Source organism: Streptopelia decaocto, assembly GCF_964273445.1.
Source record: "Streptopelia decaocto genome assembly, chromosome: 3".
Classification (NCBI taxonomy): domain Eukaryota; kingdom Metazoa; phylum Chordata; class Aves; order Columbiformes; family Columbidae; genus Streptopelia; species Streptopelia decaocto.
Window position 1 is genome coordinate 62835 of NC_138656.1, and position 19644 is coordinate 82478.

At 50.8% G+C, this 19644-nt stretch overlaps 2 protein-coding genes across 6 annotated transcripts in view; both read right to left on the reverse strand.

The window, feature by feature from the left end:
- Nucleotides 1-2290: 2290 nt before the first annotated feature.
- Nucleotides 2291-7896, reverse strand: LOC309437564 (uncharacterized protein; the record flags this gene model as incomplete). The annotated part of the gene is made up of 7 exons (XM_082048107.1): nt 2291-3928; nt 4470-4572; nt 4817-4901; nt 5709-5805; nt 6057-6215; nt 7558-7701; nt 7814-7896. 7 exons carry the CDS (start codon nt 7894-7896, stop codon nt 3922-3924), a joined length of 678 nt encoding a protein of 225 aa, XP_081904233.1. The 3' UTR covers nt 2291-3921.
- Nucleotides 7897-10454: 2558 nt separating this feature from the next.
- Nucleotides 10455-19644, reverse strand: part of RIN2 (Ras and Rab interactor 2) — a 66833-nt gene continuing 57643 nt past the window's right edge. For 4 of the 5 annotated variants that reach the window (XM_082049103.1, XM_082049100.1, XM_082049099.1 and 1 more), the window contains 4 exons: nt 18937-19242; nt 18346-18477; nt 15434-15597; nt 10455-12713 (listed from right to left, as the gene is read on the reverse strand). In XM_082049103.1, coding sequence (XP_081905229.1) covers nt 12396-12713; nt 15434-15597; nt 18346-18477; nt 18937-19242 — 920 coding nt within the window. In that variant the 3' untranslated portion in view covers nt 10455-12395. Of the gene's footprint in view, nt 14925-15433; nt 15598-18345; nt 18478-18936; nt 19243-19644 lie in introns of all 5 variants that reach the window. The other variant, XM_082049102.1, reaches the window with a different exon arrangement.

The window sequence follows — 19644 nt, forward strand, 5'->3', positions numbered from 1 at the left end:
GCGCTGTGAGTTGCTCCGTGAGCTGGAACCAACCTCCCGATGCCCCGGCCCGGCCCTTTGTCCCCGGCTTTCCCAGGGCAGCCCAGCGGGTCGGTCACACAAACTGTTCTCTGCTGGCACCACCCAGCCGGGCCACCTGTGTCTGTGGTTCTGGGGACACCCCACGGGCTCCCTGGAAAATGGACAGCACAGCACTGACAGGGGCGTTCAGGAGCCTCTGCGCTTTTGGGTTGGTTTGTTTGGGGTTTTTTTGCCTCTTTTGTTGTTTTTATCATTAGCTTCTTGTTGTTGGTTTGTTTGTTTTTAAGCTCTTACTCTATATAGCTCATCCATGGTGCTTATAGAGTATGGATAAATCTACCCTGCTTCCTCACAGGAGACAAGCATCTTGCTTTACAGCAGGTGACTGAATCTGCTATAGAAAAGTTCAACCACCTCCTGTACAGCAAAGGATAAAAGAAAGTATGGATTTTTGTTGCATCTAATCCATAATGCAAGTACCAACTAACAATACATTAGCATGTTCCTTCAAATATTCACTGTGAAGGCAGTTCCTGGCCTGATTATATTATCATTCTCACTATTTTACAGGAGAAACACAGGGCACGGCTGATTTTGCCCACGTGCAGCGCAATGATCACACGGGTGCGGTGAACCGGGTGAAAGGCCCTAGAGAAGGAAAATCGGGCTCCGTGTGCTACAAGGGGTATAAAGCAGAAAAAAGAGCAGTGAATGTGTATAATGACACAATTAGATGGTTTTTCAGGTCCATGATGTGCTCTTCTACTAACAGCATCTGCTGCAGTGGATATCCTGGACACCAACAGGCGGTTCCTGGTGTTGTGCCCATGGTGATTCATCCACTGTGGCCGTGGGTGTCAGGCCTTGATACAACAGACACAAAACCTTGGGAGGGAGGTGATCACAGGAAAACGCTTAAAGATATTGAGCTAGCAGACTTGATTTAGTCTTTATTTAAAAATACACATGGCTGCTGTCTTTTTTCCAGTTTAGCTAGGACGGGCTTCAAGATCTCTTTTAATTCTAATTACAATATGTGACAAAAATTAAGGGGAGAAAGCTTTATTTTTACAATGGTGTTTAAATCGCAATTTGGGAAACAGATAAAGGGGTGTAGCAAATGAGGCACAGACTCTCTTTAAGATGCGAAGAGACATTTAATACAAACTCAGGTTTGCATTTGAAACATCGCGTACCTCTGTCCCTGATGTACCAATCCCGTATCAATCCCTGTCCCTGATGTACCAATCCCGTATCAATCTCCCTGTCCCTGATGTACCGATCCCGTATCAATCTCCCTGTCCCTGATGTACCGATCCCGTATCAATCTCCCTGTCCCTGATGTACCGATCCCGTATCAATCTCCCTGTCCCTGATGTACCGATCCCGTATCAATCCCTGTCCCTGATGTACCGATCCCGTATCAATCCCTGTCCCTGATGTACCGATCCCGTATCAATCTCCCTGTCCCTGATGTACCGATCCCGTATCAATCCCTGTCCCTGATGTACCGATCCCGTATCAATCCCTGTCCCTATCTAGTATCTAGTGCAGCGCCTCAGGGGTCAGTACTGGGGCCAATATTATTCAATATATTCATTAATGATTTGGCCGAGGGAATTGAGTGCACTATCAGCAAGTTTGCTGATGACACTAAGCTGGGAGCAGTGGCTGACACACCAGAGGCTGTGCTGCCATCCAGAGACCTGGACAGGCTGGAGAGTTGGGCGGGGAATAACCTAATGAAATTTAACAAGGGAAAGTGTAGAGTCCTGCATCTGGGCAGGAACAACCCCAGGTTCCAGTATAGGCTGGGGAATGAGCTATTAGAGAGCAGTGTAGGGGAAAGGGACCTGGGGGTCCTGGGGACAGCAGGGTGACCATGAGCCAGCACTGTGCCCTTGTGGCCAGGAAGCCAATGGTATCTGGGGTGGGTTAGAAGGGGGGTGGTCAGTAGGTCAGAGAGGTTCTCCTGCCCCTCTGCTCTGCCCTGGGGAGACCACACCTGGAATCTTGTGTCCAGTTGTGGCCCCTCAGTTCCAGCAGGACAGGGAACTGCTGGAGAGAGTCCAGCGCAGCCACCAAGATGCTAGAGGGAGTGGAGCATCTCCCGTGGGAGGAAAGGCTGAGGGAGCTGGGGCTCTTTAGTTTGGAGAAGAGGACACTGAGGGGGGGACCTTATTAATGTTTATAAATATATAAAGGGTGAGTGCCATGAGGATGGAGCCAGGCTCTTCTCGGTGGCAAACAATGATAGGACAAGGGGTAATGGGATCAAGCTGGAACACAAGAGGTTCCACTTAAATTTGAGAAGAAACTTCTTCTCAGTGAGGGTGGCAGAGCCTGGCCCAGGCTGCCCAGGGGGGTTGTGGAGTCTCCTTCTCTGCAGACATTCAAACCCACCTGGACACGTTCCTGTGCGACCTCACCTGGGCGTTCCTGCTCCAGCAGGGGGGTTGGACTGGATGATCTTCTGAGGTCCCTTCCAATCCCAAACATACTGTGATACTGTGATACATGAAAACTACATTGGGCTCATCCAGTGACCTGTGAGCAGTAGAACCCATCACCACACAGTCACTCAGAGAGCTCGCAGCAGCTCCCGGCTGCCGCAGCCATGGAATAAAGCGCTTGGCTGGCACACACACCACAGCAGCCCCGCTCCCACCGCGGACGGGGCGCAGGGGCCGTTCTGCTCCCCGGGCAGCTCAGGCCTCTCCCTCTGCGGAGCCTGAGCCGCCGCTGCTTTGGCTGGGGGGTCGAGTGCACCCGCCAGAGACATTTCCAGGGGAGGATGAGTTTCTTAATCCTTTCTGTAAACAGGATTTCTTTGCATTTTAAAAACCTTATACATCACTGATATTGACTCTTATGTCTCTTTTTACACGTACATATGTATTTAGGGAATATACTTGTTTGATATATATCATCTATTTTCACTGTAATATATATCTACTTAGACATCTACACACTTGCGTACATATTTACACGTATATATATGCTTAAACTTATACAGAATATCTGTTTACGCTTATATATCAACACATTACCTAGAATATCTATTTATACTTATGCACCTGTTTAGCCTTTTCTTTGGACACAAATATCTTTTTAGACTTGCAGATGCTGGCACATTATTACAATCATATTGTTACAATGATGTATTTAGACAGAGATACCGATTCCCACGTGGCGTGTGACACGATGAGCAGCAACACGTGGCCGCACGGGCCCAGCGAGAGGCGCAGCCCTGACCCGCCGGGGACACGCGCCATGGAACCAGACAAATAAAGTACGTCAGAGCGCTCTGCCAAATATTGGGAAAACACTCATAGCATCCAGTTGCCTGTCTTTTTAAGCGTCTAGAACAAATACCCATCTGCTTAAGTACACCTAATTATATGCTGCGCCTACTCAGCAATTACTCTTTTAACTATGGAAGTCAACATGTAAATTAGACCATTTTTTTGTTTTAAGTTTCATTGATGATAGGAAAATCAGTGAAATAGAAGACATGGGTTTACTTAAAGATAAATAAATATCCCCATTCCTGCAGTACAGCATATGGCTGCGAAAAAGGAGCATCAGACTCGCTAACGCTTTTGGCTGCGCTGCAGCACACAGGGGAACACGTGTCTGTGACAGCTCGACTGTCACAACCGGGAACCCAAAGCCCAGCGGTGCCACCGACCTTTGCCAGACCTGCTGTGCTGGGCTCTCTGGAAGGAAATGGACTTGGGTTGGTTGTTTCAAAGAAAATGAACAGTCCTGTTGCTGATGAGGCCACTGCCCATTACATCACCTGGGAAGATCCACTCGGAGGGCAGGTTCATAAAACGCAGCTTCTTGGAATGAGGAACACTGCCGTCCTGGAAGACTTCTTACCAACTGAAGTCAGAACTACACACTGTACGTTAAGAGAAAAAAGTCATTATTGAAACAATAACTCACCCAAACCACACCAGGACTCACTGCCGCCAGTTACGAGGCTGAAAGTGCTTCTTGGGAACACCTGGCAAATGCGCAGAACAAAACCGATCTGGCCAGGTGCCTGTATCTCAGTCAGAATAGCACTCAAAAAGCTACGATATTTTAAAAACCTGTTGGCTGAAAAAGAACAAAGCATTTGTCATTGAAGCAGCTGTTTCTTCTGGACATCTGAACTCTTACAAACACCTCCTTTCCTCGTTTAGTACAAAATCATTTCCACTGTATCATTCAATAGTAAGCCCACAGAAACAGAAGATTACGCTTTCAGGAAGAGAAAATACGCAGAGGGAGGTGAGCTCTGCACAGTGTACCATGCTCCGGAACAGACCTTACTTTTAGTACATGTGGTAAAATGTTTCTATTAAAAATATAGGAGAGGCGGTGCATTCTTAATGTTAACTTTAAAGTCCACTCTACAAGTACCTCAGGAAAAACGCAGACACACGTCTTAGCCGCACCTTGTACGGGCAGACCACTCCGGATTCTGTCTGTCTGTCTGTCTTGTCCTTCTGTAGCAGAAGACGGGGAAACCGCAGTGAGACGGTGGCAGTGGACACCAAGCTGAAAGAGGAAAAAACCCTTCAGAACAAAGCTGGATAGGAATCTGACACTTCCTTTTTTCTTGCGAAGGCTACAGCTGAGTGGAGGAAAAGGTACTTTGCACCATCTTTAGTACAGTTGTTGATACGGTCACTGGAGCGTTTGCGTTTTTTAGACAACCAGGCCGTTTTTTGACTCATTGGCAGCCTGAGTTCCCTAGAACGCACTTTCCCAGATACACACAGAACACAGACACAGATATCACCTAAGTATAGCCAAGATTTCCTTCCTCGCCCTGAATGTTGGCATTGAAGAGTCCAGCAGCCCATCTGTCCTTGTGAACTGCCCCACTGGAAAAAAATAAAATTATCTTTCCTAGGCCATTTCTTCAAAGGGTAAAGATATTTTAAAATTGCAGTTATCTTTTCCAACAAAGTGATTTTGTGATTCCTTTGAAAAGGAGGGTAAGGAGCAGATCAGCTTGCCAGAGAAAGATAGGGACAGGGAGCAAGACAAGGTGACACAGAGAGAAAGGCAAAAGGGAGCCCAAAATCAGAGACAAGGAGCAGGAGACAGAGACGGTGGGAAAAATCCTAAAATGGGCAGCGGGAGAGAGGATGGAGATGGAGGAAGAAACCTGGGATGGCCAACAGGACAGGGAAGAATATGAGTGTGGGTAGGGAGCAGGGATACAGTGAGAAACAATGGGACAGGGAGCAGCATTAAAGGTCAGAAAGAACAAGAGATTAACAGGAAGGAGAAAAGGAACGCTGAGATGCTGAACAAAAAATGCCAGCAACAGTGAGCAAGACAAACGAATAGAGAGAGAAGGACAAGGAAGAAAGGAGAGAGATAGGAAGGTGGGGAGATAAGAGCTGCATGTACAGGCACAGGGAAGAGAAGAACAGCAGGGAATGGGCCATAGAAACTGGGGGGGAAAAAGGGTCTGATGCAGATCAAGACAACGAGACGGAAAAGGGAAAAACAGCTACAGAAGATGGAGCAGGACACAAAAATAAAGAGAAAAGGAGAGGTATAGGGAAGCAAAATTAAAAAATAACAAAAAAACAAACAAACAAACAAACCACCCTCAAGGAGGGGCAGGGAGGCACTGAGACGTGCAAGTGGGGGACGAGGCCCGAGGGCCAGGGACTCACAGCGGCTCTCGCTTTCGGTGGCTGCCAGGAGGCTTCTAACAGCTCAGACGCTCCTGTCCCCTCCTCTCCTCCCTCGGGGCGCTCGGCCGTCCTCAGCCTAGGAGAACACGGTGGGGTGTCAGGGCTGCTACCAGACGAGGCTTCGGGGACACGGAGCCTCGCTGGCTCGCTCGCCACGCAGCCGTCCCGCTCCGGGATACGCGCACGGACCTGCCGCGCACGTTGACGGCCTGGCCCGCTGCACGCCACGCAGAGGGACCCTTCGCCACCCGGAGAGAGGGGCTCCCTCTCTTGCCCGCCGCAGGAAGCAGACGTCGGGCCGACGGCCCCGCATTTCTTCCTCTTTACCTCTCCGGCTCCAGCCGCGGCAGCACCCGTCCACGGACGGGACGCGCTCCCCCGTCCCTTTTCCCGCCGCGCTGCCAGACGAGCCTCGCCAGCCCGAGGCGGGCGCAGCCGACGGCATCCCCGGGGTGGCAGCGAACGGCCGCATCCTCAGCGTGGCCTCTGGGAGCGGGAAAGAAGAAGCAGCAGCCGTTAGCACCGTAGCTCACCCCTGCCTGAGCCTGCTCCTTCCGCACGGGCCACCGGAGAGGTGCCGAGGGCCGGCCTGCCGCCTTCACCGTGGGGCTCGGGAGCGGCCCGGGAACACGGGACGGGTTCGCAGGAGCTGCCGCGGCTGGGGGCGGCTGCACGGGGCGAGCGGGGCCGCGGGAGGAGGCTCAGGGGGAGCTCTGGCGAGCTGGGGACGCACCCGGCATCTGCCCCCGGCCGGCTGGCGCCTCCTGCTCCTCTGCGGCACGCTGGCCAATACACTGACAATACACCTATTAGTTAAATAGAAACTAAGCACTCTGCTTCTAAACAACGTGTTATTTAATCTTCTGTCTCCCTCTTGTCATGCAGAAGGATCTAAAAGGTGAAAAATATCCCCTCAGCATGCAGGGGGTCAGAAAGCATTTTACCTCACATCAACTGGTTAATGAGGGTATGAGTTCTACAACTTCATCACAGCATACACTAACTTGGCAGCTTCTCTTGAATTCCCCCCTTTGCAATATACTTGCAAATTCTTTGGCAGTACAAATCTACAAAATATTATCATCTCGTGCTGTGGTACAGCACAATTATTTGTTACCCACTAGCAGTGCCAAACAGAACACTGTAGCATAATGTAAGTCAAAATGACTGGCCATCAAAATCAGAGTCATAAGATCAACGCTGACAGAGCTCTGAAGCCGCAGCTCCTGCCGGTTCTGACGGTTCTTTCTTATCTGGCACCTCTGGCTGCTTGTGTTTCTTATCTGGCACCTCTGGCTGCTTCGGGGCAAACAGCGTCCCTGCCCCCTGGCCGTGCGCTGCAGTACCCGAGTTTCGCCACAGGGCGGCGACACTGAGACCCGCCGCGGCAGCCCCGGGCGAGCGGTCGCGCCACGTGTCGCGGGAATCCCGAAAAAAAAAACCCAAAAAACAAACGCAACAGAACAAAAAAGCACACGGAGAGCCGCGGCACGAAAGCCGCGCCTACAGGACACGGAACCCGCCGCGCCTCGCCCCGAGCTCCCGCCGAAGCGGCGCCCCACCACCGAGCCTGCAACCGCGCCTCAGCTCCGCTTTTAAACGTGCCCCCACTAACGGGGGCTGCGCCGCTCCCGGAGGGACTGCCGGACCGGGCACGGGCGCTGCGCCGGAGGGAGACGCGGCTCCAGACCGCAAGCCTTCAGCGCACCTGCCCTCGGGCTCGCACGCCGCCCACCAGCTTCGCCAGCTCGGCCGTAAGGGCGGGGGGGAAACGGAGCCCATCCCGCTCCCCCCGTTCCAACGGCACGGTCCCCGTGGCTGCACTCACCTGCCGCGTCTCTCGCCGCTCCGTTCCCCTCGCGCTCTCCCGCCGGGCTCCGCGGGCACCGACCCCGCCGGCCGCAGCGAGCGCTCCGCAGCAGCCCCGACCCCCGTTCCCGTTCGCTCCCGGTTACCCCCCCCAACCGAGGCGCTCGCGGTTTGGACATGCGCAGTAGGGATACTGCAGCACCCGCCCCTTGCAGCGTCCCGGTTGGCTGCGTAGGACACGTCAATCACCTCTCTCGCCACCTATCAGCGCTCGCTATTGGGGCATGCGCAGTAGGGAGACCGCAACGCCCGCCTCTTCGGCAACATCATTGGCTGCCGGCTGCACGCCAATCACCATGTTCTCCGCCTATCAGCGCTCGCTCTTTGGGGCATGCGCAGTACGGAGCCCCCAACGCCCACCCCTCTGGCAACCTGATAGGCGGACAGAGTGGCAACTGACGTGCCTAGGCAGCCAACCAGCGCTCCGCCCCTCCAGCCCTCCTGCCCTCCCGCGCCATCTGATTGGCCCGCTCTGCATCCTAACCCGCCCGCTCACCTCGCCCAAACACTAGGGAGCCGTGGGGAAACCAGTGAGAGACAAGACGGACAGCAGCAACGGCAAGTGCAAACTGGCTTCAATTCGGATCGTGCACTTCAAAGCCTCTCTCGCTCCAATGACTGTTCCTTTTCTGGAAGGACAAACTTTCTTACCTGAACATCCTAAATTGAAGACTCCACGGAACAGAACGGGGATTGAGCCGCAGGACAACGTGCCATCGATTTACACTAATGGGGAAAAAAACCCCAGAAGTCAACCCCAAATTTAAAATTGCACGTGTCTTTTCCAAGCAGAATGAGCCTGTGATTCCAAAAAAGGAGGGCAAAGAGCAGGTCAGCTTATCAGAGAAAGACAGTGCCAGGGAGCCAGACAAGGTGACACAGAGAGAGGGAGAGCGAGGCAAACGGGACGGAGAGGCCAAAATGAGCGCTCCACAGCCTCCCCCCTCGCCCCGAGACACCACGGACGCGTTTGCCAGGCAGGCAGCTGTTCAAACGGGATTGAGTCGGCGCGCTCTGATTGGCTGCTTTCCACTCCACCGCGCGGACACCTCAACGCCCGCCTCTCTGGCAATCTCATTGGCTGCCTACGCACATCAATTGCCATTCTCCCCGCCTATCAGCGCTCCGCCCCTCCAGCCCTCCCGAGCCATCTGATTGGCCCACCCTGCATCCTCACCCGCCTGCTCTGCCGGGACCGCCACGCCCCTTGGCCGCGCGGCTTCCAGCAGCCGCGTTTAAGAGGAAACAACAAACCGCGCTCATTTGCTTTGCGCTGACAAGGGCGCTATTTCCGTGCTCTTCCCGCTGCCGGCCGCTCCTCCCCTCCAGCTTTCTTGCGCGACCTGATTGGCCCGCTCTGCATCTCCATTCGCGTTCTCTCCGCCCACTCGTCGCCCCGCCCCAAGCCCTAGGCGATTTGCATATTCGGCGTGGCGTTTTCTTATATTTAATTTGTATTTCCTTTTCTATTTCTTTCTCTGTTTTTTATGTCTCCTCTTATTTCTCTTTCCCAACAGGCCGGGCGACCGCTGCTCTTCTGAGCAGAACGGAAGGGACAGAAACTCTGAGCGGTGGTAGAAATGGAAACAATTGCAAAATACAAATAAATTCCCAGGGGAAACAACTGCGGTGGGGCTGGGCTGCAGAGACGCGAGTGGGTGGGGAGGACAGTGAGAGGGGGGACAATGGGCGCTCTGTGGGGGTGCAGGTGCCCCGCGGGTGTGGGGCACATTTGGGGAGAAACCGTTGGGAAGGGGCAGGGACACACAGGTCAGATTTTGATTTCCATGTGGTTTAATAATTTAGTAGATTCAGCCATTACACACAGCCCGGGACCCCCGCCGGCACGACTCCCAGGCGTTTTGCTTGGTCAATAATACTGTAAGCTTGCAACTGCCAAGAAGAAAATGAAAGATCGGCCGCCTCTCCGCACCAGAAGGGGCTTTGGGCGGCAGGAGCGCTTCTGGGGCACCCCCCGTCCTGTTCCCGCCGCCCCGCGCCGCCCCACCGTTCCGGCGGGCTCCTGTGGACGAGTCGTCCTCCTCTGAAAGGACAGACCTCCTGCCTTTAACGCTAACGGGGCAGAGGCAGCGGCGCTGGGGGCGGGGCCAGCTCGGGGGGTTGGCTGGGGGTGGGGCTTTGCTCGGGGGGCGGGGCCTGGCTCCAGGAGGCGGGGCCTGGCCCGGGCTGCTCGTTCCGGCGGCGCCCCCGTTCCGTGGCCGCGGTTTGCCCCGCGGGGACAGCGTCACGGGGTCACTTCCGCCGCCCCGTGCAGCGCCGCGGCAGCTGAGGCTGGTGTATCCACCGGTGTACACAGCGCAGGCTCCGTGCTCTGCTGTTTCTCTGAGTTACAGACCCCGCCCCACCGCTCCGGGCTGCAGCTCCAGAGACACCGACGCCCTGGGGCTGCAGGGAGGGGCGACAGCGTTGGTGATGGAAAGTAAGAAAATTAACTCACGGAAATGACAAGAAGTTGTGAGAGGTGATGTAAGCTGCTGCAGGTGGCATTTTGTGATTTTACAGTAGGTATTTTGAATTCATGAATAAACCCCTAATGTATTGTTAACTTTTCTGTTAAGCCTCTTTTATTAGTAAGATTTAGGGATTTAATACCTCTAGCTTTATTTCCTTTAGCCTTTCCAGATACTTCTCTATTTCAAAAAAGAGGGAGTAATAAATATAAAAGATACCACCTCGACTGTAAGCGTTTTCTTGCTTTCCAGTATTTTCTAATATCAAACACCTCACCGTAGAGAAGACGGAATAGCTTATTTCTGAGCTCAAACTCCTTACCCAAAGTTTGTGTACCATCTCTTTCTTGGCACTATGAGAAATGAGAAGTGCTTTGCACAGCACAGTGAATAAAATGTTTTAATTAAAAAAAAAAAAACCCAACAAAAGCAGTTGCACCAGGACAGACAGCGGAATCATCTTGAGGTGGTTTGCCGTGCGTTTCCCTTTCTGCACTCTTTGCTTTCCTTCGTTTCATGCCCGAAGCTCTGAGATTGCTACTAATTCTGCCTCTGTGCCGCAGTCCTGTTCCCGTGCGAGCTGCAAACACCGGAGTTTTCTTTAGCACTGAATGTGGGTCTAAACTTCGCAAGAACTGGCCCAGCAGCCGAGCCCCCAGGCTGCCTCTCCTCCTGACTGCTCGGGTCAAGCACACTACCTGCATAATGATGCTATTGCACCCTTCCTCTGAAAAGAGTTTAAAATGGGTCGAGCAGGATGGAAAGCAGCAGCATTAGAGTCTATTGATAGACAGAACATTCAAGTGTGAACCATGTCTTAAAAAAAAACCCAAACAAAAACCACAGTGCACAACATCCAAAATCATAGTTCAATATTACAATGTATTATTATGTGCAAAACTCACCATTTACAAAATGCAATACAAACAGGTGCCAGGGGTTTCAGATACACATCAAACGGACAGAAATGCCACGGCTGTCTGCACGACACGTGCTGCGCACGAGGCTCCTGCGTCACGCCGCTGCAGACCCGCGCAGACCCGCGGCGCCCGAGGGAGCGGGGACCCGCGCGGCACGGGCGGCCCCGGGCAGACCTACCGGAACACACGATTGATGCCGTTTCACCTCTGCTGACTTCCACATCTCATCTACTCGAGTGACCTGGAACCATGAAACGCCAGAACACGTTCTGCAGTTTGAGACAGTTCTGATGCTGGTGACACACTGTACAAAGTAGCGTTCTCTTTCACCTTACTGATATATTTAACCCTCTGCTGAGACAAATAGTATCTGGGATAGGTCCTGACAAATCCCACTGCGACTCTACAACACTGCTCACATAGAAGTTCCTTACCAACCTCTTTCTCTTGTGTTCTGCAAGGAGCCTGAACCAGCAGACTAACACATTTTAAGCCTAAATTAGGTTCTCGACATTCTTTCTCTGCCCCTTCTCTACATCCTTTTCTTTCAGTTTCCTCTTCCAACCCCTCGTTCTGTCTAAAACAATGCATATAAAAATAATGGAGATAACAGTACATCAAGTTCAGACAAAGGCACTGAAACCACCAGTGCAAATGTTACAATCTTCTTACAGATAACAGAAGTTTCATAAGACCTCTCCTGTAACAGGAAAAAGAGAAACCACAGAGACCTTTAATGCAATACTCTAAAACCAGCAAGAGATTTATTCTTGTATATTAAATGTTAAAATCACATGCATAATTATAGAATACTTTATAGTTAAAAAAATATTTCAAAAACCAACCCTGACAGTTTACCTGCAACTGCTATAAAATTCCTGTTATATATATATATGTATATATATATATATATATAAAAACATGGCGATTTTGTGTAATTAAAAAAATTGGGAAAGGATGCAATCATCCAGGTAATTATGAGTTAATTGATGCCCTGCATCGGACAGTCTTGTCCAACTCGTGCTGGTGAAACTGAACTCATACCAGCCAGTTTACTGAAATATTTGTCTAGTGTACATACATGTAAATCAAAATGACATTTGGCTAAAGGATGAGCGTAAGAAAATAGATTTTTGCACATTACAGCAAAAGACCTGCAGAGGGCCGTAGTATAATATGTGGCAACAGAGTCTGTGGTACAAGAAACTGAGCCTCACGGGTTGTTTAAGACGCTGGTGGGGTACCCCACAGGACTGGCCCTATGCAAGGTTTACATGGGGTTTCGTAGGCAATGAAGGAAGAGCCCACGTGTTTTCTAGGCATTACGGTTTAAGACCTGCTTTAGCTCCTAAGGAAGGCAGCCAACCGTTACAAAGGAACAGAAATTAAATGACGAGTTGCTGGTTTTAAGAAGCCGAGTCACTGTTGTTTTGAAAAATGGCCCCGTATGGATCACTGTTGATGCGCCTGTAGACGAAGTGAAAGACCTGGGGCTGCGGACGGCTGTGCAGCTCCGCCTTGATCTTCTGCGGGTAGGTGTCCTCTGTCAGCTGCTGCCAGGTGTCGTCGACGAAAAGGAACAGGCTGTATTCTTCTGGATTGTCCACTTTAAACTTTTCAGCACAAAGCTGACACACATCTTCGGTAGTGATATATGGTCTTACTAGTAAGGTCTTTCCCGTACATCCACTGTTGACCTCCTGGAATGCAACACGAAGGTAGTTCTGTAGAACAAGAAAAGAGACATCAGAAACCCAAAAACCAAACCTCATCCTCGGCAGGGCCGGCAACAAGCAGCACGCGGCTCCCTGCTGCGCTGCGCAACGCGCGGTGACCGCTGGGCGCCACCGGCCCCCAGCGAACGCGACGGCGACACGGTGGCACGGCTGTCGTGGGCAGAACAGGAATCCAGAAGCCGACATCCTCTTTTCCTTGGCTCACATTCTAACCCCGCAATTAAGAGTGATCAGGTACGGCCTTAAAGCCACATGCAAAACACCAGTGGTTTTAATGGGCCTTGACGGGAACCGAGGCGCTCTGAGGCAGAACCAGCGCGGGCAGCGCAGCCGGGAGATGATGCCGCGCTGGGCGGGCGCTGCAGCACAGAGGCTCCACAGAGCCGGGCAACGCGCGGTCTGAGCGCCAGGGAACGAGCCGCGGGGTCAGCGCCGTCTGCTCCAATGGGGCTCGGGGGCGCAGGGAGAAAACCTCCGCGAGACGCCCGCCAGTCCCTCTGATCCTGGGGAAAAGCTGCCTGTTCTCTGTGGAAACTGGCACATTCCCCAGCTCTGGCTGAATTCGAAGCACGTCCTCTAAGGAAATACCCTTCTACCTTGCAAAAGGCATAAAAAGCAAACACTTCAAAAAAACCCCAAACAAAACAAAAAACCCACAAAATATTTTGTATCCGTGACCAAAGCAGCCTGCTGTCACGTGAGTTTTTAAAACAGAAATTAACTGCAATTAAAGACTAAAGAGCAGTAAAATGAAAGGAGGTGGAAAAAAATGACAGCGAGAAAGGCCTGTTTATTGACCGGGCTGGTCCCTGTGTTTCTGCACGGAATAAATGAAGCATGCTAGATCACAATGGTAAAAATTTACATTGTGTAAAAGCAAGCTCTTAAAAGCTGGGACTAAAAGAACGTTCGTATAACTTGAGTTCCAAGAGCACTCTTGCCTTTAACGACATATCTTTTGGTAGCTTGCAGACTGAAACACTGAAGCTTTGCAGCAGCATTTAAACCACTGGGACTGACCCCGAGTGAGCAGAACTGATCCTCTGTTGTTACTCAGGACGAGTAAATTATAGAAGCATCAGCCCCAGATAAGGCAAAATACATTAAGGTTTTAATTGCTAATGTACAGTTAACACACAGAAGATCTGTTTTTAAATGCATGTGCTTTTGGACAGACAAGATTGCTCCGAGCAGAGGCTGAAGTTGGTACAAATGCCTGAAACTCATATACCAAGTATCAAAATTATTTATGCAGTATCAGAAAGTCGCATTTAATCATCAACAAAATACGGGAGTTCTTGCCTTCCCACCCTGAGGGAGGGAGGATGAAGGCTCCCGGGGCTGTGAGGCCGCGCCACAGAGCCGCGTGGGGAAGGGCTGAGCTGGAGCGCGTTCCCGCGGGCGCAGGGGAGGCGGCGCGACCCCCCTCTCGAGGGACAACAGGCCCCACAGACGCAGCGCGGCGCACGCTGGCTGCCAGTTCCTCCTCTGTCCCCGCGTCCTCCCGCGTGCAGCCGCACAATTCGTTTGGCTAAAGTTCGTTTGCCGCGGAACAGAAGGTGAAACAGAACACAAGATCCTGCTGAAATGATCTTCTGTCATTTAGTCATCCAGAAGAAATACAAAGGTGATGAATTTTCCTATGAAAAGTGCAGCGTTTTGCTACAAAGACTTGAGCTACTTGAATGTGACATCTAGCTACAGGGAAGCAGAGTATAAACTGGATCCCAGTAAGAAGGACTAACTTTGTGCACTGGCCATAGTTTGGAATTTTTGTTAATTAGTTCTCCTCTTCCTAGGAGAGGCAAATGGTGGAAGACTGATTATTTTCCCAACTCCTTCCTATACAATGTTGTGCTGTAGTCCTTTGCACAAACACCGATAAAGCAGGAGGAGACCCAGCTGAAAGGTTCCACTATCCCCTGACCAGCTCAAGCTCTTCGCTATATCACATCTAATTGACGGCTGTTCTTGGCCGCTCTGGCAACTTTGTGGTATGAACTGTAAACAACTGAATACACAGGAGCAGATCCTTTCTTCTTTCCTTTCTTCCAATGTTCTCCTTGCTTCAGCCCACAAACCGATGCATCTGAACAGACACCCAACAGCATGCTACGTGAAAGACATGCAGGCCTGGTTTTAAAAGATGAATGAATCCCGACCGGTTTGTTGTTCTTCAGTTGAAGTTACTACCCTGCTCTGAAAGAGCAGTAAGAAATGGAGGAAAAAAACACAAACAAACGTCATGTCATCCGTAGCACAGGACTCAACCCCTTGCTTAAACTTTAAAACCGAGGGCAAGCTTTTCTCCCACCCTCTCCTCTGTTACCTGTTGTACGCCACCATCAGCTACTGGGGAGCTGTGCTGATCTATACCACTGAAAATCTGATCTGTTTTTTTAACAGTAAAGCATACAAAGAAGCTGGATCTAAGATATGATTCAGTTTGTCCTGGCTCCACATGACTTAAACAGGAGGAGTGTGGGAAAGCTCCATTATTTAGTGTTTTCTTTAGACCATTATAATCGAACTGTACTATAAAGTGCAAAGACTTCAAAACCAAGGCAAATTTGCCAGCCATATTTTCAGCACTGCTTCACTCCCACTTACCTTGTGGCCCCAAGAGAACTGCTATGAATCATACCTCTCAAATGGGGGTTTCCAACTAAACAATCATCCTCTGGTTTTGCTCCAGCCCTAAGCTCTACCTGAAAATCATCAACCGAAGGAATCATCCTGTTAGTTGTCCTCCTCTTGTGCCACTGCCGGAGGGTGTCTCTGGCTTCCGAGCTCAGCAGCCGGGCAGCTTGCTCCTCCTGGAAGTTCTTGATCAGCGAGAGCGCGCCGTAAGCACTTGTCAGGTAATAGCCTCCTGGGAAGGACAGCAAGGGCACTTCTCAGAACGGTCACGAGCAGCACACCAGTTTGGACTGGTCACACTGCAAGTACAAATGCTTTAAAATATATATATATTCACACATACATACGTATGAAAGTCCCTGCCTCTACTGCCACAGTATTTATACATAAAGAAAACCATCTCACTGGCCCGCAAAGCGCCGGAGGGCGTGTTCTCGGGCGCAGGAGCCGCGCCGGGCCTGGCGCTCCCCGCGGGGCCCGGCGCTGCAGCGGCGTCTGACCGCGGCGCCGGCGCCGGGCACGCCTGGCGCTGCTGCTGCTCCTTCGCTCCTGAGCATTCTTACAAAGCTGCGACATGAGGCTTCTTCCAAACAATTTCCAACAAGTAACTTGGTTTCTTCCCAAGCTTGGAGTGTGGGTGAAACAAACATAGCTGTTTAAACAAAGTAAAACACAATCCACCACTCTGCAGGAACTTAAAAGCCACCACCACCCTTAGTGGCAATAAAGCAACATCTGAATGTGTGATTTGTACCCTGAAAGCACCTCAAAGAGTTTGTTTTAAAAAGGAAGGCTGTGTTTGTCACCTTTTTAGCATTCCCCATAATGTCTGACTAGTTCAGGAGGGGATGTTTACATCCTCCATACTTCACCTTTATTACATGAGTGGAGAACACACTGAACACAAGACGAAGTTGCCAATACACAAAAGAAGCTACAGGTCACAAAGGGAAATGAGTCTCAACAAGAGGTAACAGTCCTCAACAACCAGGAGAAACAAAACACACACTGCCATTTATTTCTCTCACTTCTCCCCCCCTTTTTTTTAAATAAACTATTTGAGTGGGAGTGTCCAATTAGTCTATTCATGGAGCCATTCAAGGACGCATTCTGTGCTCACAGTAGTATTTTCTGTACTAGAATCATTTTGGTTGGGAAAGACTTTGAGAGCAACTGCAAACCTCACACTGCCAGGTCCACCACTAACCCATGTCCCCGAGAACCTCATTTCTGCATCTTTTCAACCCCCCCAGGGATGGTGGCTCCAGCACTGCCCTGGGCAGCCTGTTCAATGCCCCACAGCCCTTTGGGGAAGAAATTGTTCCTAAATCCAACCTCAACCTCCCCTGGCGCAACTTGAGGCCGTTTCCTCTGCTCCTGGCGCTTGTTCCTGGGGAGCAGAGCCCGACCCCCCTGGCTCCAAGCTCCTTTCAGGCAGTTCAGAGATCAGAAGGTCTCCCCTCAGCTCCTGTTCTCCAGCTGAACCCCCCAGGTCCCTCAGCCGCTCCCATCACACTTGTGCTCCAGCCCCTCACCAGCTCTGTTCCCTTCTCTCCACTCGCTCCAGCACCTCAAGGCCTTTCTTGGCGTGAGGGGCCCAAAACTGCCCCCAGGATTCGCGGTTTGGCCTCCCCAGGTCCCAGCACAGGGACGGTCACTGCCCTGGACCTGCTGGCCACACCGTTCTTGATGCACATCAGGAAGCTGGTGGCCTCTTGGCCACCTGGGCACATTCAGCCGCTGTCACCAATGCCCCCAGGTCCTTTTCCACCGGGCACTTTCCAGCTGTTCTTCCCCAAGCCTGCAGTGTTCATGGGGGAATACTGAGAGCATACTCTTGGCCTTTAGCTTTGCAACAACTTTAATACACAAAAAACATGCAAGACTCATGAGACAAACTGGACAACACGTTATGCTTGACCTGTACAACCCCAATTTATCCTCAGTACAGTTCAGCTGGAGCCAGAGGCAGGGCCAGCCAGTGACTTTATAGTCATGACTTTATAGTCCAGTAAATGTTTCTGCTTTTCAAGCATCTTAGTGATATCCAGCTTCACATCTCAAGTGTTTTCCATGCTAAGATTCCTGAACAATGCGCTAGAGGATGCTACGCAAACGAAACAGGGAACAGGCCAGTGCCACGCTGGGGGAATCCTGGCATGGTTCTCTCCGGCACGCTGGCGAGTTAGAGGATACAGCAACGTCAGAAAGACAAGAGACAGCGGGAGTGGGAAACACACAGATACTTGAACTCACAGCTGAGCTGGGTCACAAGAACCTTTAAACTTGCTCAGAAACCAGCAGATTCTGGGGCCTGCCAAGGGCCTGCAGAATACCACTGTTAAAAACACCACCATGAAAACAGGAGGGAGATTTCCCTGCCTCTAGTGGACTTCAGCCGCCATTCAGGAGTGCCTTAGGAAACATATTGCTAGGGCTTATAAAAATACTTTGTGAGAAGCAAATATTGGGAAGAAGCAAAGATCATTAAGTGGGGCAATATTCTCGAAAGCCCTTTCCTGGCAGAGAATCCCCCCCGAAGTTTCTACACAGCACCTAGCCCAAGTCCCGTTACATGGCTCACAATTCAACCGAATGCTGCAGCCCTATGAATGATCTCGGGATGTTTTCAGGCACAGAAGGGTAACCACGTCTGACACCTGCACGGTGTATGTGTTTGCTTGCCAAGTCACAGCGTCTCCCGCTTCTTGGCTGGAAACAACATATTCCTTCATGGGGTGGTACCCGTCCGTAGATTCTCAGGTCACTCGGCCTGTACTCTGCAACTAACCACCCTTCCCTTACTTCAGGGTGGAAAACACGATGAGATCCTCCTCTTACACCAACAACATCGCTGACTTTAGGACTCTCCATGAAAGGATTTCTACTCAAACAAGGTTAACGGCAACTGCACGATGTGGAAGAATGAATCCCCCTTCTCTAGTCCTTCATTCCATGCAAATAAAAATAAGTAGATTACCTTCTCCATGCAGCAAAGACGGATCCAGCAATTCCATCATGTACTCAATTTCAGTATCCAGCTCCAGCATATCACACTGGGCTATTACATATGTCAACACAGGCAAGAAGTCATCAGCTCCATACAGCCTCCCTGGGTTGAAGAGAACACAGTGACACACAAATCACAACCTCTCACCAGTTTCAGTGTTTGAAAGGAAAGCGCTGTGTTGCCGCCTTCACTGGCCAGTACGTTTGTATCACTCCAGAATCTCCTGCTATCAGTACGCAGGAAAGTGCATACTCATGTAGAACTAGTGTAAATTCAAGGCTCACAGGACAGCCTTTCTGACAGCCGGTTTCTAAAGGCCGCAGTTAAAGCAAAGCTGCTTTCTTTTAAGCTGCTTCACACTGAATTTGTAACATGTGCTGCCAGATGCGTCAGAGACATCAGGAAAGGAGCAGAGAGGAACAATCCCTCTCTGAAGAGCGAGATGCTACACGAGCTGCAGGAGAAGGACACATCTGCAGAACCGGAGGCCCGATTTCCTCCACCAAAAGACAGCCCCAGGTCTGGATTATCAGTGAACTTGAACCACGAGAAGCACCATACCTGAGTTATTCTCCATAACAGTGTAAATCAACTTGCAAACTCTCAGCAGCAGCATAACTTTCTTTTCAGGTGAATACATTTTCTGCATGGTCATGAACTTGACTTTAATCTTTTCAACGTCCACAAAGTCTGGTGTTGGAACAAAGACGCCCAGTTCCTGAGGGTTCCTCTGCCGCACCAGCTGCAGGTTTTCCTTCAGCTGTTTCCAAGAGCCATCCGCGGTATGAAACTCCTTCAACATCGCTTCGATGTGGCCCTTCAGCGGCTTCAGGATGCACTTATGCATGGCCTTCTCCAGGACAACATCTGCAACGGCAAAGCACAGGCTGGCTGACTTCCTGCTCCCGACAGAGCCAGGGTAACAGAACCACTCCCAGCAGAGACACTGCAGAGCAGAACCGACTGGCTAAGGCCTATTTATTATGCAAGCCGAGTTTCCAGATGTTTGTTAACAAGAAAACAAAAGGCAGAGTAGAATCTGTATTCCATTTTCATTTATGGCAGTGTGGTAAATCAGAAACGAACAACCAAACAAACGCACAGACTATAGAGTGGCACGAGAAAGCAAAGAAAACAAAGCAAGCTGTGGCTTCAGTGAACTTTTTCTTTTGTTGGCCCGAAGTCTCTGAGTTTTATTTTACTTTGAACTCAGACTTTAACTCCCAAACTTCAAGTAAAACGCAGTCAAAACCATAACTTTTGTCTGCT